Source organism: Malus sylvestris, chromosome 17, assembly GCF_916048215.2.
Source record: "Malus sylvestris chromosome 17, drMalSylv7.2, whole genome shotgun sequence".
NCBI lineage: Eukaryota > Viridiplantae > Streptophyta > Magnoliopsida > Rosales > Rosaceae > Malus > Malus sylvestris.
This window is the reverse complement of record NC_062276.1, coordinates 9,679,430-9,692,394: the sequence shown is the minus strand read 5'-3', so window position 1 is coordinate 9,692,394 and position 12,965 is coordinate 9,679,430. Positions and strand designations below refer to the sequence as shown.

General features: G+C 40.8%; 3 protein-coding genes across 4 annotated transcripts; 2 read left to right on the top strand and 1 right to left on the bottom strand.

Moving 5' to 3' along the window:
* Window positions 1–2,722: 2,722 nt before the first annotated feature.
* Window positions 2,723–6,178, top strand: LOC126610418 (calcium-transporting ATPase 12, plasma membrane-type-like). The gene is made up of 2 exons (XM_050278466.1): window positions 2,723–3,226; window positions 3,326–6,178. Exons 1-2 carry the CDS (start codon window positions 2,870–2,872, stop codon window positions 6,059–6,061), a joined length of 3,093 nt encoding a protein of 1,030 aa, XP_050134423.1. The 5' UTR covers window positions 2,723–2,869; the 3' UTR covers window positions 6,062–6,178.
* A 555-nt stretch (window positions 6,179–6,733) lies between these two features.
* On the top strand, window positions 6,734–7,958 carry LOC126610420 (chlorophyll a-b binding protein 151, chloroplastic-like). Its single transcript, XM_050278469.1, has 2 exons — window positions 6,734–6,966; window positions 7,208–7,958. The coding sequence occupies exons 1-2, from the start codon at window positions 6,821–6,823 to the stop codon at window positions 7,857–7,859; spliced, it is 798 nt and encodes a 265-aa protein (XP_050134426.1). The 5' UTR covers window positions 6,734–6,820; the 3' UTR covers window positions 7,860–7,958.
* LOC126610419 (pentatricopeptide repeat-containing protein At2g29760, chloroplastic-like) lies at window positions 7,680–11,338 on the bottom strand. Of its 2 annotated transcripts, none has more exons than XM_050278467.1 (2): window positions 9,053–11,338; window positions 7,680–8,478 (listed from the first exon to the last, which is right to left on the bottom strand). In XM_050278467.1, the coding sequence occupies exon 1, from the start codon at window positions 11,205–11,207 to the stop codon at window positions 9,147–9,149; it is 2,061 nt and encodes a 686-aa protein (XP_050134424.1). In that variant the 5' UTR covers window positions 11,208–11,338; the 3' UTR covers window positions 7,680–8,478; window positions 9,053–9,146. The 2 variants fall into 2 exon arrangements, with proteins under 2 accessions (XP_050134424.1, XP_050134425.1); XM_050278468.1 differs by having other exon boundaries at window positions 7,680–8,475.
* Between the last annotated feature and the right edge of the window lie 1,627 nt (window positions 11,339–12,965).

The window sequence follows — 12,965 nt, the reverse complement described above, 5'->3', positions numbered from 1 at the left end:
CCTCCCATCCACTTCTCATCTCTCTCCCAACTCTCATCTCGCACCTGGTCCCTTCCTCTCTCTTTCCTTCTTTATATATTTAAAAAGAGTAAATTTCAATAAGAAAAACAGTAACTACTGACATTGTTTTCCATAGCCACCGCGTTCCAAGCACGTCCTCAACCTCAAGGGGCGAACCACCACTTTCTCTCATCACAATGTTTTACTTTTACACAAAACATAGAGAAATAGGCATCTCCATATGTGATGCCAGCTTTTAAATAAAAGACTTCTGGTACATAATAAACACTCTTAGCTACTTGTGTTATAAAATTTTAACGTATGTAGCGTGAATAGGAACAGTGACGGTGTTCGGATTTTCAAATAATGGAGTCATGATTTTGACCAAAAAAAATTTCATTGGGTCATCTCGTCAAGCACCTAACCTAACAAGAACTTGTCAATTCTTGCCAACATACGACGAAGGCTTATACAAACATTTGCCAACCACTTCAATGATCTGTAGAGACTTGTCGAGGGTGGTTATAGGAAACTGTGGAGGAATGTTGAAGACTGCTAAGACTTGTCAACTAAGGCATTTCATTGAACATTTGGTGTGCATAATAGAGTTGCACACAAGAGGAGAGAAAGGAAAGACAAGGATGGTAGGAAAATAAAATAGAAGAGGAATAAGTAGGAGGAGAATGTTATAATTTAGTTTCCCCTACATGTTACATCTCGAATTTTTAAGTTGTGGTCATGAACAATCAATAACTATACTGGCTTCGCCTCTAAATAAGATGAAAAAAGAAAAGAAAAAAAGACGTACATAAGCCTCCTACCAGACATCAAATTAAGTTTATAAAAATCAAGGAGATTAATTTCTAGGTAATTAACAGTGTGTAGTTTCTTGGTTGCTTCCCATGGTCCATAGATAAGACTGAAACCCCTTCCAATTCTCTCACATTCACACCGGCCCAAGTCCTCACCCGTTTTTTTTTTCTTCACTAGCTGACTTTGCATTGCAGCCAGTCATTGTAGCTCAAGTTTGAGTTATTAAGAGCATTTACCCTTGCATTTGAGATCCTGTTTCTGAAATTCGCTCTTACTATTTTATATTTAAAAAAAAGTTAATTTCAATAAGAAAAACAGTAACCGCTAACATTATATTGTTTTTAAAATTTTAATTCTTCCAACAAAAAGAAATTCAGGTCTCTTTTTAGAACACATAATTGTCTTTGATCTCTTCCTAACCTCCTCTTAGTTTTTATTTTATTTTTTAAATATAATATCAAAGCCATATCAAAGCAAAAACAACATTAACACTATGTTTGGATGAAAGAAATAAACTTAGAATTTGAATAAAAGTCAGAATTCATAAATTAACATGCACTAATTCCCTTGTTTGACTCCATAAACATAGAAATTTAAAATTTTTGCGTAGAAAAAAACTTGAAATTTGGACCTTCAATTTCTAAATTTAAATTCCATGTAAATAAGTGTCATTTCTCAATCTATGATTGAGAGTTTAAATACAACAAATTCCGTATTCAATTTTATTCTTCTTTTTGGTTAACCAAACATGAAAATTTACATATTCTATAATATAAATCTCGTCATTTCAGTTTCCGTTATTTTAAAATTCTTAAATTTCTTCATCCAAACAGAGTGTAAAATCTTAGCAAAACCCCTCAACAATGTAGCAAAAATTGTCAACACTCATTTGTATTTCTTCTCTCCTTTTTAGGGCAAGAAAAAAGTAAAAAAACAACTAGACATTGTATTTTTCTCTCTTGAGCGCAGGGAACGGTCTCCACTTTTGCCAATATTCCACAGCCACCGCGTCCTCAACCTCAAGGGCCAACCGCCACTACTCCCATCACAATGTTTTACTTTTAAACAAAACGCAGAGAAATAGGCATATGATATCCATATGCGATGTCAGTTTTTCAATACCCGACTTCCGGTACGTTCATAACTATTTGAGTTACACGTTCTTTATGTATATAGTGTGAATATGAACAATGACAGAGCCCGGATTTTCAAATAATGCATATCATGATTTTGACTAAAAAAAACTTCATTGGGCCATCTCGTCAAACACCTAGCAGGAACTTGTCGATTATTGCCAACATATGCCACAACTTCAATGATCTGTAAGAGATTTGTTAGGGTGACTATAGGAAACTATGAAGGAATGTTAAAAACTGTCAAGGTTTGTCAACTAAGATATTTCATTAAGCAATGACCTCATATTAGGTCCGACACTAAAAAAAAGAAGACGTACATAAGCCTCCTACTCGACATCAAAGTTTTTTGTCGTACCCAGTGCACAAGGCTCCCGCTTTACGCAGGGTCTGGGAGAGGCGAATGTCGTCTAGCCTTACCCCCATTTATGGAGAGGCTGCTCCCAACTACTCGACATCAAAGTAAGTCTACAAAATTGAGGGAGATTAATTTTCCAGGCAATTTACAACGTGTAGTTTCCTGGTTGCTTCCCTCGGACCATGGCCTATATAAAGACTTAAACCCTTCCAATTCTCTTCACATTCAGACTGTACCTATAGTAAATTACCAGGAAAATTTGTCTCACCGGTTTGATAGGAAAAGTTTCCTGGTAATTGACTATGTGTAGTTTCCTGGTTGTTTTCCATGCAAGAGGGGTATACTTTTCATTTCACTCGGAGCCATGGCCTATATATATGTGGTTTACCGCTAACTAGCTATGCACATTACTCACAACCAGTTTAGGAGGAGTCTAATTGCATACATTCTCATCTTACCAATCTTGTTTTATACCTCTCATTTGCTGCAAATCCGCTGCAAGAGATCAAATTTTCTCGATTTCTTGTCTGATCATCTCTCTAATTTCCTTGTGGCGCAAGGAAATATGGCCGTTGAGCCAAATACAGAGTATCAAGCTACTGAAGGTGCCTCCTCTCTTACTGCTGGCTTGCTTATACAGACCATCGAGCACCGGGGAACCTCGCTTAGACGTATTGTTCTAGGCATTTTGTTTTCATCACGCATTAGGAAAACCACACGTCTGCGCAAAGCCTCTAGTTATGAACCTTTAGCAACAGCACCAACGGCACCTAATGCTGCCTCTGACCATGTGATTAACATCCCTCTCCAGGAAAGGTTTTCGAACAAGGTTGCCAGAATTGTGAGGGAGAAGGACTTGAAGTCATTCCGCAGACTTGGTGGTGTTGACGGCATCTTGCCACTTCTTAGGTCTCAATTTGAGGTAGCAAGCAACCCTGTAGAAAATAACTATTTCTATAATCTTGTACTTGATACATAATGATTCTACTTCAGTTTATTATAATCAAGTACTTGTTTGCAGGATGGTGCCGTTGATGGTGGTCAAAATCCACAAGGATGGCACGTTACCAAGTCCCCAGTTGATGCAAAAGGTTTCTTGTACTTTTTGTTTGAGGCGTGCAATCAGTACACGATTTTTTTCCTCTTGCTCTCAGCTGGGCTTTCATTCGCCATCGAATTCATGACGCAAGGAGTCAAGTATGGCTGGCATGATGGTGTTGGCATACTAATTGCAGCGCTCTTACTTATTGCTTTCCCTTCTGTGGGGAACTACCGCTATCAGAGAAAGCTGGCGCGGAAACACTTGCTGGATAGGAGCAAACTGATGGTGAATGTTGAACGAAGTAGCACACCAATTACCATATCTGGCATTGTGGTGGGTGATATAGTTCATTTGCAGGAAGGAGACCGTGTTCCTGCTGACGGTTTGTTCATAGATCATGATGAGGAACTGGTGCTGGATGAGGTATTGAGACCGAAAATTGATCGTGAAAATAATCCATTTGTTTTTTCGGGTTCAATGGTTGTGAAGGGCCGCGGCCGCATGGTTGTTACATCCATTAGTGCTAATACAACTTTTGCTGAGATGCTGAGCTTGGTGGCTGATCATAATCCAAAGGAGAAGACACTGCTACAAGCTTTGATGGACAAACCGAATGCATGTATGGATTATCTTGCATGTTGTGTCTCGATACTGATTGCGCTTGTGATGTTGATACGCCTACTATTCTTCAGGAAGCACGAAAACTACAATGAGAGGCCAGAGCTGAAAGGGGAAGTTTCAATGAATCTTATTATGAGGACCTTTGAGAAGATCTTCTTGAAACCTCAAGGAAAGATTTCCATTTTAGCAAGTGTTCTAGCAACCGCAGTAATAGGGATACAACATGGGATGCATTTTGTGATTGCAGTTGCCCTTTCTCAATGGAGCGAGAAGGCGGCCAAAAATCAGGCAGTACCACGAAATCTATCAGCTTGTGTAACCATAGGACTCATAAATGTCATCTGCATCGAAACAACTGCAGAGTTAATGTGCAACCCGACGGAGGTCAAGGAATTTTGGATTGGTGAAAAGGATTTAAGCATTGGTGAAGTGGACTCGGAAACTGACCAAGTTCTTGAGGTACTGCATCAGGGGATTTCAGCTACCGCAGCTACATCGTCACCAACAAATGATCTGCTCATTTCTTGGCTGAACACCAGATGGGGTAGTAATGTGGCATTATTGGATCGAAGATTTGAAACCGTTGAAGAAAGACAATTGAGCTCTAACAAGAAATGTAGAGGAATCTTGGTGAGGAAAATCGAGAATGAGCAGATTATGCAACTTCACTGCGATGGAGATGCTTCAACAATATTAGGCATGTGTTCACATTACTATGATAACAGAGGGGAAAGTCACAGTATCGGAAACCAGAAGAGAAAACTTGAGCAGGTGATCAATAAGATGGAGGAGGAGGGTCTGAGACCGATTGCATACGCGTACAAGAAAACAGAAGAATTTGCAGAAGATGGGTTGATTTTGTTGGCATTTGTCGGTCTTAGATGTCCATATCAAGAAGAGCTTAAAGTGGCAGTGGAAGCTCTTAGAGAAGCTGGAGTAAGCATCAAACTGGTGTCAGAGGATGAGCTCTCAATAGTGAGAGATACAGCTTCGGAACTTGGGATCTCCCCTGCTTCAGATGACAAGGAAATTGAAGGTCAAGCTTTCCGAAGACTCAATTCCATGGAAAGGCCGGATGCGGTGGATTTGATCTCTGTGATGGGAAGTTCCATCCCCAAGGACAAGTTTCTCATGGTGGAGGGGCTAAGGAAAAAAGGTCGCATAGTTGCATTCTGTGGAGGTTTGACCGTACGCGACACTCTGACCTTAAAAGAAGCTGATGTAGGAATCGTGCACGATATCTGGAGAACCGGGATGGCCAGAGAGAATGCCGATCTTATAATCAGCAGCGGCTGTTTTTTAAGCAAGATTATCAAGTCTGGTGCTTGTGCCTACCACAACATTCAGCAGTTCTCTCAACTTCAGCTCACCGCTTCCATATCCGGTTTACTTGTAACCCTAGTCGCCACAATGCATTCGGGAGAGTCCCCTCTAACAGCAGTTCATTTGATTTGGGTGAACTTGATCATGTGCCTTCTTGGTGGCCTCATGATGGTGATGGAGCTACAAGGCACCTTAGAACACATTCAAAGACCTGAGGGGAGGACCGTGTCGCTTATAACCAAAGTCATCTGGAGAAACATAGCAGTCCAAGTTTCATATCAGGTTTCCGTCTTGCTGATCTTACATTTCATGCCGAGCATGAATGAAGGCGTCCGGAATACCATGATTTTCAGTACCTTCACCTTATGCCAGGTCCTTAATCTGTTCAGTGCCATGGACTTGGTGAAAAAGGAAGTGCTGGTTGTAGTCCTCCACAGCCATTGGTTTCTGATGGCGTTGGGGGCTGTGTTGACAATGCAGGTCATCGTTGTTGAGTTCGGAAAAGGACTAGCTAGCTGTGTGAAGTTGAATGCACTGCAGTGGCTAATCTGTTTCACTCTGGCTGCTCTTTCATGGGGTTCTGATCGGGCCATCAAATTCCTTTCAGCTCACCTCCAAAGAGCAACTTCGGCACTGATGGTGAGCTCACACGTTGAATTCTCACATCGGCACCGCAGATTATACATTCTTATTTGGTTGTTCCTCATCTTCTCTGTATCATCATACTGTTTCCACCCAGAAAATCATCTACTCTCGCTGTCTATCCGCTGAGACCCAGCCGTAGAGTCCCGGTCCGCCGGGAAGGGATTTTTTTCTATTGATTTTTTACTGTAAATATAGTAAATAAACCACGTCAAGTAAATTTGAATGCTCTTCTTCCACTGCAAACTACTCCTTGCCTGCTATTGTTTGTTACTGTTTTGTCAAAAACTACTGCAGCCAACGAATAATTCGAACAGTGATACACTTTGTCTTCTAAGTGAATTGCATCCACCCGTTAAATTCCATCTGTTAGAATTGGTGATTACGAATTTACGTGAGGCTCAAAGCCAAAAGGAGTACAAGAAGATTTAGGAAAATTTGGAATGAGACTCTAAGAAAAGACTTGGATTACTTGGATTTAACGGATGACATGAGACAAAACCGAGCGTAGTAGCATTATAGGATTCATATAAACAACTCTACTTAGTGAGATAATGCTTTGATGTTGTTGTACCCATGGACCTGTCAAATATTTGTCTTTTGGTCAACTTGTGGCCTGTATTCACCAACTACAACCATTGCAGCAATTGCCTGCCACGTGGCAAGAGATAACCCCCTCTCTGTGCAACAATCAGATTAGAAATCCAAATCCATTTGAGAACGAATAGGATGCTGCTGACGTGTAGATATCCTAATCCACATCATCTTCAAGTTCCCGTTATAACATCCCTGCCCTCTCCCAAGTTCAAAGCATCTCAGCGGGCTTGCTCAACGCCACCAATACTTCAAACAGAAAAAGGAAAAAAAAAAAAAAAAAAGCAGCAAGCCATGGCAACCTCTGCTATCCAACGATCAGCATTTGCTGGCCAGACTGTTTTGAAGCAGTCGAATGAGCTCGTCCGGAAGATCGGCGGCCTTGGTGGCGGCCGCTTCTCCATGCGGCGCACAGTCAAAAGTGCTCCCCAGAGCATATGGTAAGCACCTTGGCTTTACCCTCGTCAGCACAACCTTTCTTTCCAAGCAACTCTACAAAAATTTCCATGTGTGAATATAAGCGTTTACAATGTCAGAATGTTTACAATTCACTTTAGCTCAATGTATAACTATAAAGATACATTGTTGCAAGAACATCGTGATCATGTAGCACTGAGAAGATTACATCATAGCTGATCATACCCCTTGAGCTAACACTTTCAACGGTCACTGACAAAACAGGTACGGCCCAGACCGGCCGAAGTACTTGGGACCGTTCTCCGAGCAAACTCCATCATACTTGACCGGTGAATTCCCCGGTGACTACGGATGGGACACTGCTGGACTATCTGCAGACCCCGAGACATTTGCCAAGAACCGTGAGCTTGAGGTGATCCACTCCAGATGGGCCATGCTTGGTGCACTGGGATGCGTCTTCCCAGAAATCTTGTCAAAGAATGGGGTCAAGTTCGGCGAGGCAGTTTGGTTCAAGGCTGGATCTCAAATCTTCTCCGAGGGCGGCCTTGACTACCTTGGCAACCCAAACCTTATCCATGCTCAGAGCATCTTGGCTATCTGGGCTGTCCAGGTTGTGCTCATGGGATTCATTGAGGGATACAGAGTTGGTGGAGGACCACTCGGCGAAGGACTTGACCCACTTTACCCAGGAGGTGCCTTTGATCCACTCGGACTTGCTGATGATCCTGAAGCTTTTGCTGAACTGAAGGTGAAGGAACTTAAGAACGGGCGTCTGGCTATGACCTCGATGTTTGGATTCTTTGTTCAGGCTATTGTCACAGGAAAGGGCCCAGTCGAGAACCTCTTTGACCACATTGCTGATCCAGTGGCCAACAACGCATGGGCTTTCGCCACCAACTTTGTCCCTGGAAAGTGAAGAAACCTAAATCCATGGCTGTTTCCGATTTAATTTTACTAGAAACTGCTTGTATTGAAATCGCTGTACCCAGTAAAACCACCGAGCTCCTTTGTTTAATTTGTCTAATTGTGCTGCACATTCAAGCATTCCTGTCAATAGATGCATGCTTTGCAGTAATAGAGTATATCTAAACCAGGAAACAAATGGAGGATGCTTCCAACTAGCAATACACAAGAGAAAAACAACATTGAAACATTAAGTTCATAGATTGATCTTAGATTTCTTCATCTATCACCATTAGGCAAATGAAGTTTTTAATTAAGGCATAAACTTTTGGCAATGATGATTGCCTACACTATATGGACACCAGGTATACGAATTCTGCCAACGTAGGGTGAAAGAAATGATGGGAAGAACGATCATCTTTCACTATTATCTCAGTATCATGAAGATTGCATAATGAGAATGGCTATTACCTCTCAATATAACCGCAGCATAACTTAGCATGCCCATATAGCCAAGGGCAGTGCACAAGTCTCTCGCCAATTTAGAATGTTAGAGACCGTGTAGTTGCATTCTAAATTTGAGAGCTTCGGCATGCGGACAGGTCATAGGTGCATCAGGACGGCCTGTACTGCTATATATAACATAAACACACAATAAGTTCCCACAATCAAAAGAACTGATACCAATTGCTATTCCAATTTAAGAGTGCAGACACATGTTTCTTCATTTTAGGTCGGGGGAATTAGAAAAAAAATTGAGTTCAATCAAAGCACAAAGAGAACATATGAAACAGTCCATTTGGGAAAAATATGAATTTTTGACATTATCTCTCAATATAAGTTGTATAGCATACATTTACTACAGGGGAACCAGTATACAATGAAGATTGCCTCTAATACTAAGGGCACATAGCATACAACCTTCCTTCGATGAAGGGTGAGAGAAGTGATGGGAACAACTATTATCCCTCACTATAAACTCATACTCTGTATAACAAAGATTCTTATCTTGCTAGTGCACGAGTCTCTGGCCAATGCAGAATCTTGAGAAAGCAAGACATATTAGTTATCCCTGTTACAAGAGGGGCGGTTTTTGCAAGGGACAAGTCACATAATTACATCAAGACACACTTTCAAGACTGCCTAAAATGCTAAATACATCAAAAGGAACATGTAAAGAAATGCCTGAATCAGATGAAATGATACCGATGGCTGCTCCAAATTTAAAAGAGCGCAAGCATAATGCTTCTTGCTTTGAGCAGATGAACACAGCTGTCAATGCAGCAGACAAACAGGCCAGTCACCAAAAATCTTTGCAAGAACATGAGCCATTTCTGAAATGATGGAAACCACTATTATCTCTCACAATAATCTCACGATTATAGATACTGGATAGATGTTTAGTGACAGAGTGGCAATCGCTACAGACGCGAAGATTCTTTATAATGCGAATAGGACTCCCAGCTTCTGAATTAATGAGACCAAACGCAATAGCCAATCTCTCACTATGGTTTTCCAGTTCGGCTTCCTTCTCTTTTTCCTCTTCAAGACACAACAGAACTTGGCTTGTGTCAGGAACATGTCCTACGGATTTCAGTTTCTCTCTTATCTCACTCAACTTCAAATATATCTCTTCTGTCCGAGGATGTGATTTATCACCCACAATAAACTCATGAAGCACACCTCTGTGCTCTATCGAACTGCATCCTGGGTCCTTTTTGACTCCTTTCTTTCTCATCATTTCTCTTACCTGTGAAACTTTCTCCCACTGATCAGCTGCAGCATACAGGTTAGAAAGAACAACATAGCATCCAATAGTGTCTGGAGAAAATTCAATCAGATGACGAGCTGCAAAATCACCAAGTTTAACATTTCTATGATTCCGAGCACCACTAAGCAAACTCATCCAGATTACTTTGTTTGGTTTCATGGGCATATTTTCAATGACATTCTTTGCCTCCTCTAGACAACCAGCCCGACATAAAATGTCTACAAAGCAACCATAGTGTTCAAATGTGGGTTCAATTCCATAATCATTTGTCATCAGATTAAAATAGTAACGGCCAAGATCGACCAATCCCGAATGACTACATGCATTCAAGACTCCAATAAAAGTTATAGCATGAGGCTGAATTCCATTCTTCCGCATCTCGAGAAATAGCTCAAGAACTTGGTCAGCCATACCATGCATTCCTAAACCAACAATTATAGAAGTCCAATGCCCCAATTTCTTCCTGTGTATAGCTCGAAACACGGCCACAGCATTCTCAATGCTCCCACACTTGGAATACATATCTATCAACGATGTACCAAGCACACCATCTAACTCAAATCCATTTTTTACCATGAAAGAATGAATCCATCTCCCCTTACTCAGGATAGCTAATCCTGAAACAGCAGAGAGAGCACTGACTAATGTAGCATGACTAGGCATAATATCTTCTTTCAAAATTTCTTGAAACAACTCCAATGCTTCCATAAACCTCCCATTAAATTCATAACCTGCAATCATCGAATTCCAAGTTATCACGTCTTTTGCCGGCATCCCACTGAATAATTGACGTGCCATCTCAAAGTCTCCAGCTTTCATGTACCCATTAATCATGGCATTCCAAGAAACCAAATTTCTATTCGGCATCCTATCAAACACCTCCCTAGCCATCTCCACCTTCCCGCACTTCGACAACCCATCAACCAAAACAGTCCACGAAAACAAATCCCTCTCCTGCATTTGATCAAACAACTCCATTGCAACTTCAACTTCTCCACACCTCGCATACCCATCAACCAACGAATTCCAAGTCACCAAATCTCTGTCACGCATTTGATCAAACACCTTCCGGGCCAAACCAATCTCACCACATTTCGAGTATAAATTCACCAAACTGCTCTGCACAAACTTATCCAGCCCAAGCCCAATTTTCAGCACCAACCCATGAATCTGCTTCCCTTCCTCAATCGCATTCAACCGCGCACAACCCTTAATCACGCACGGCACAGTGAAATTATCCGGAACAAGTTCATGAACCAATTCATAGAACAAAACAATGGCATCATGCGACCGCTGGTTTCCGACGTAGCCTTTGATGAGAATGTTCCAGGACACCAACGTGGGTTGGTCGATTTGGTCGAAGACGGAGCGAGCGTATTCTAGGTTGTTGATTTTGGGGTCGGCGTAGAGAGAAAGGAAGTGGGAGGCAACGGAAGGGTGGCTGAAAGTTCCGGTCTTGAGGAACAGAGCGTGGTGCTGCTCTGCTTCTTGTAGGGTTTTGCAGGTTTGGAGAAGCGAAAAGGGGTTTAGGGTTTGAGGAGAGAGAAATGGTTGATGGAGGAGAGAGAGAGATGGTGTGAGCTGAAGCATTCCTGCAGCCTGCAATGGCGTTGGTGGATCAGATGACGAAAGGGTCTGAAGACTCTGAACCACACTAAATTGCAATACTAGCTCCGTAGTTTATCTCGGTTTTAATTTTTGTATTTGTAGCTTTTTTGCTTACATATTCATCCTCTGTTATTTCATTAAGTTAACACCATTGGTCAAATCCGTCAAATGTCTATTGTTTTTTTTCTTTTTCTTTTGTTAATTGTTACCTACTCATGATGGACAAAGTGTTCGTGGGTTTATGGAGAAAAAAATTAAGGAACATGGGAGCAAATTTACTCCTCAACGAAACAAAGCCGCTTGCACTCTATGGGGAAGTGGACCTACAATAAAGTAAGCAACTTGTTATATAATTGCAAAGAAAATTAAGGAAGATAATACTTTGAGCTCAAGACTTTGAACACACCACTAACTTGAGTGCTTGAGTGCTTGAGTGTCTGTTGCGGTTCACCCATCTGGTTTCTTTATTGGTGGCAAGCGAGGATGGTGTCTAGAGCTTCTTTATATGATTACAAGATTACTTGTTGGAGAATTATAGGAGTATGATTTTTCCACTTCAAAAATTCTTTTTCTCATTAATGTTTTTATTTTGTTTTAGTATTCAAGAAAAAATGTTATTGCGATAATCGCTTGTAATAGGTGACGATATGTTACATTTTTATGTTTGTCTTCAACTTTAATGTGATTGTACACTAGAATGAAGATTGTCAAACGATAAAATAGCCTTGAGTTGTGTTTTCCAAAGTAAGGTTACAAAAGATATGCTACATTTTTATGTTTGTCTTCAGCTTTTCGAGCCCACGGACCGTTGGAGGATTTTTGATGATCAAAGCTTGTAGGAAGGAGGAAGAGCTCAAATGGGTAATTGAGTATTTGAATGAAATGAATGGACTTGGTTTTCAGTTTACATTGTTTACTTTTAATACGCTTTTGATACAAATGGGAAAGTTTGAGATGGTTAGTGTAACTCGAAATGGTTGTCCTCAGATGCTAAATAGTGGGATTGGACCAAGCTTGCTGACATTCAATACAACGATCAGTATATTGTGTAAGAAAGGCAGGGGAAGTAGAGGTGATTTTGAGCTAGATTTTTCAATTCGACATTTACTGAGTTTGTTATTCTTTATACATAAATTGACAAGTCACTTTTAGAAGGTAATTGTCTTCCGATGCAGATTTGACATCAATAACAAGAAGATTGCTTCAAGTGCCTACTGTAAAAGGTCTTCTTCTTCCCCTTAACGCTTTCAGAAGTCCTTATTGAACTAACATAACACGCATCTTCAATTGCCAAATACCAAAGTCATTCATCCCGTCGAATTCTTAAAATATCAAATTTCGCCAACGACACAGAAAGTTTCATCATGAATGACAAATAAAGCCCAAGTCGAAGCCTAGGGCTCTGATACCACTTGTGTAGTGCAAGCATAAGCGAATTCTAACAAAACACCAAATATCAACGTCATAGGTGAAAGCATATAAACAAACAATCTCACAATAAGAACACAAGATATTAACAATAAGAACACAAAATATTAACGTGGCTTAGCAAAGCCTATGTCCACAAGCGAAGCATGGAGAGGAATTTCACCAAACAAACGGAGACAACAAAAGAGTGTAATCTTCCAACCCAAATCCCACAGATTACAAACTGTAAATCAAACAAGTAGAGAATCCAAAACAAATGGCGAGGAATTCTGTGAAAGAATTTATACCCGGGTTTGAAACATTGATTGCATA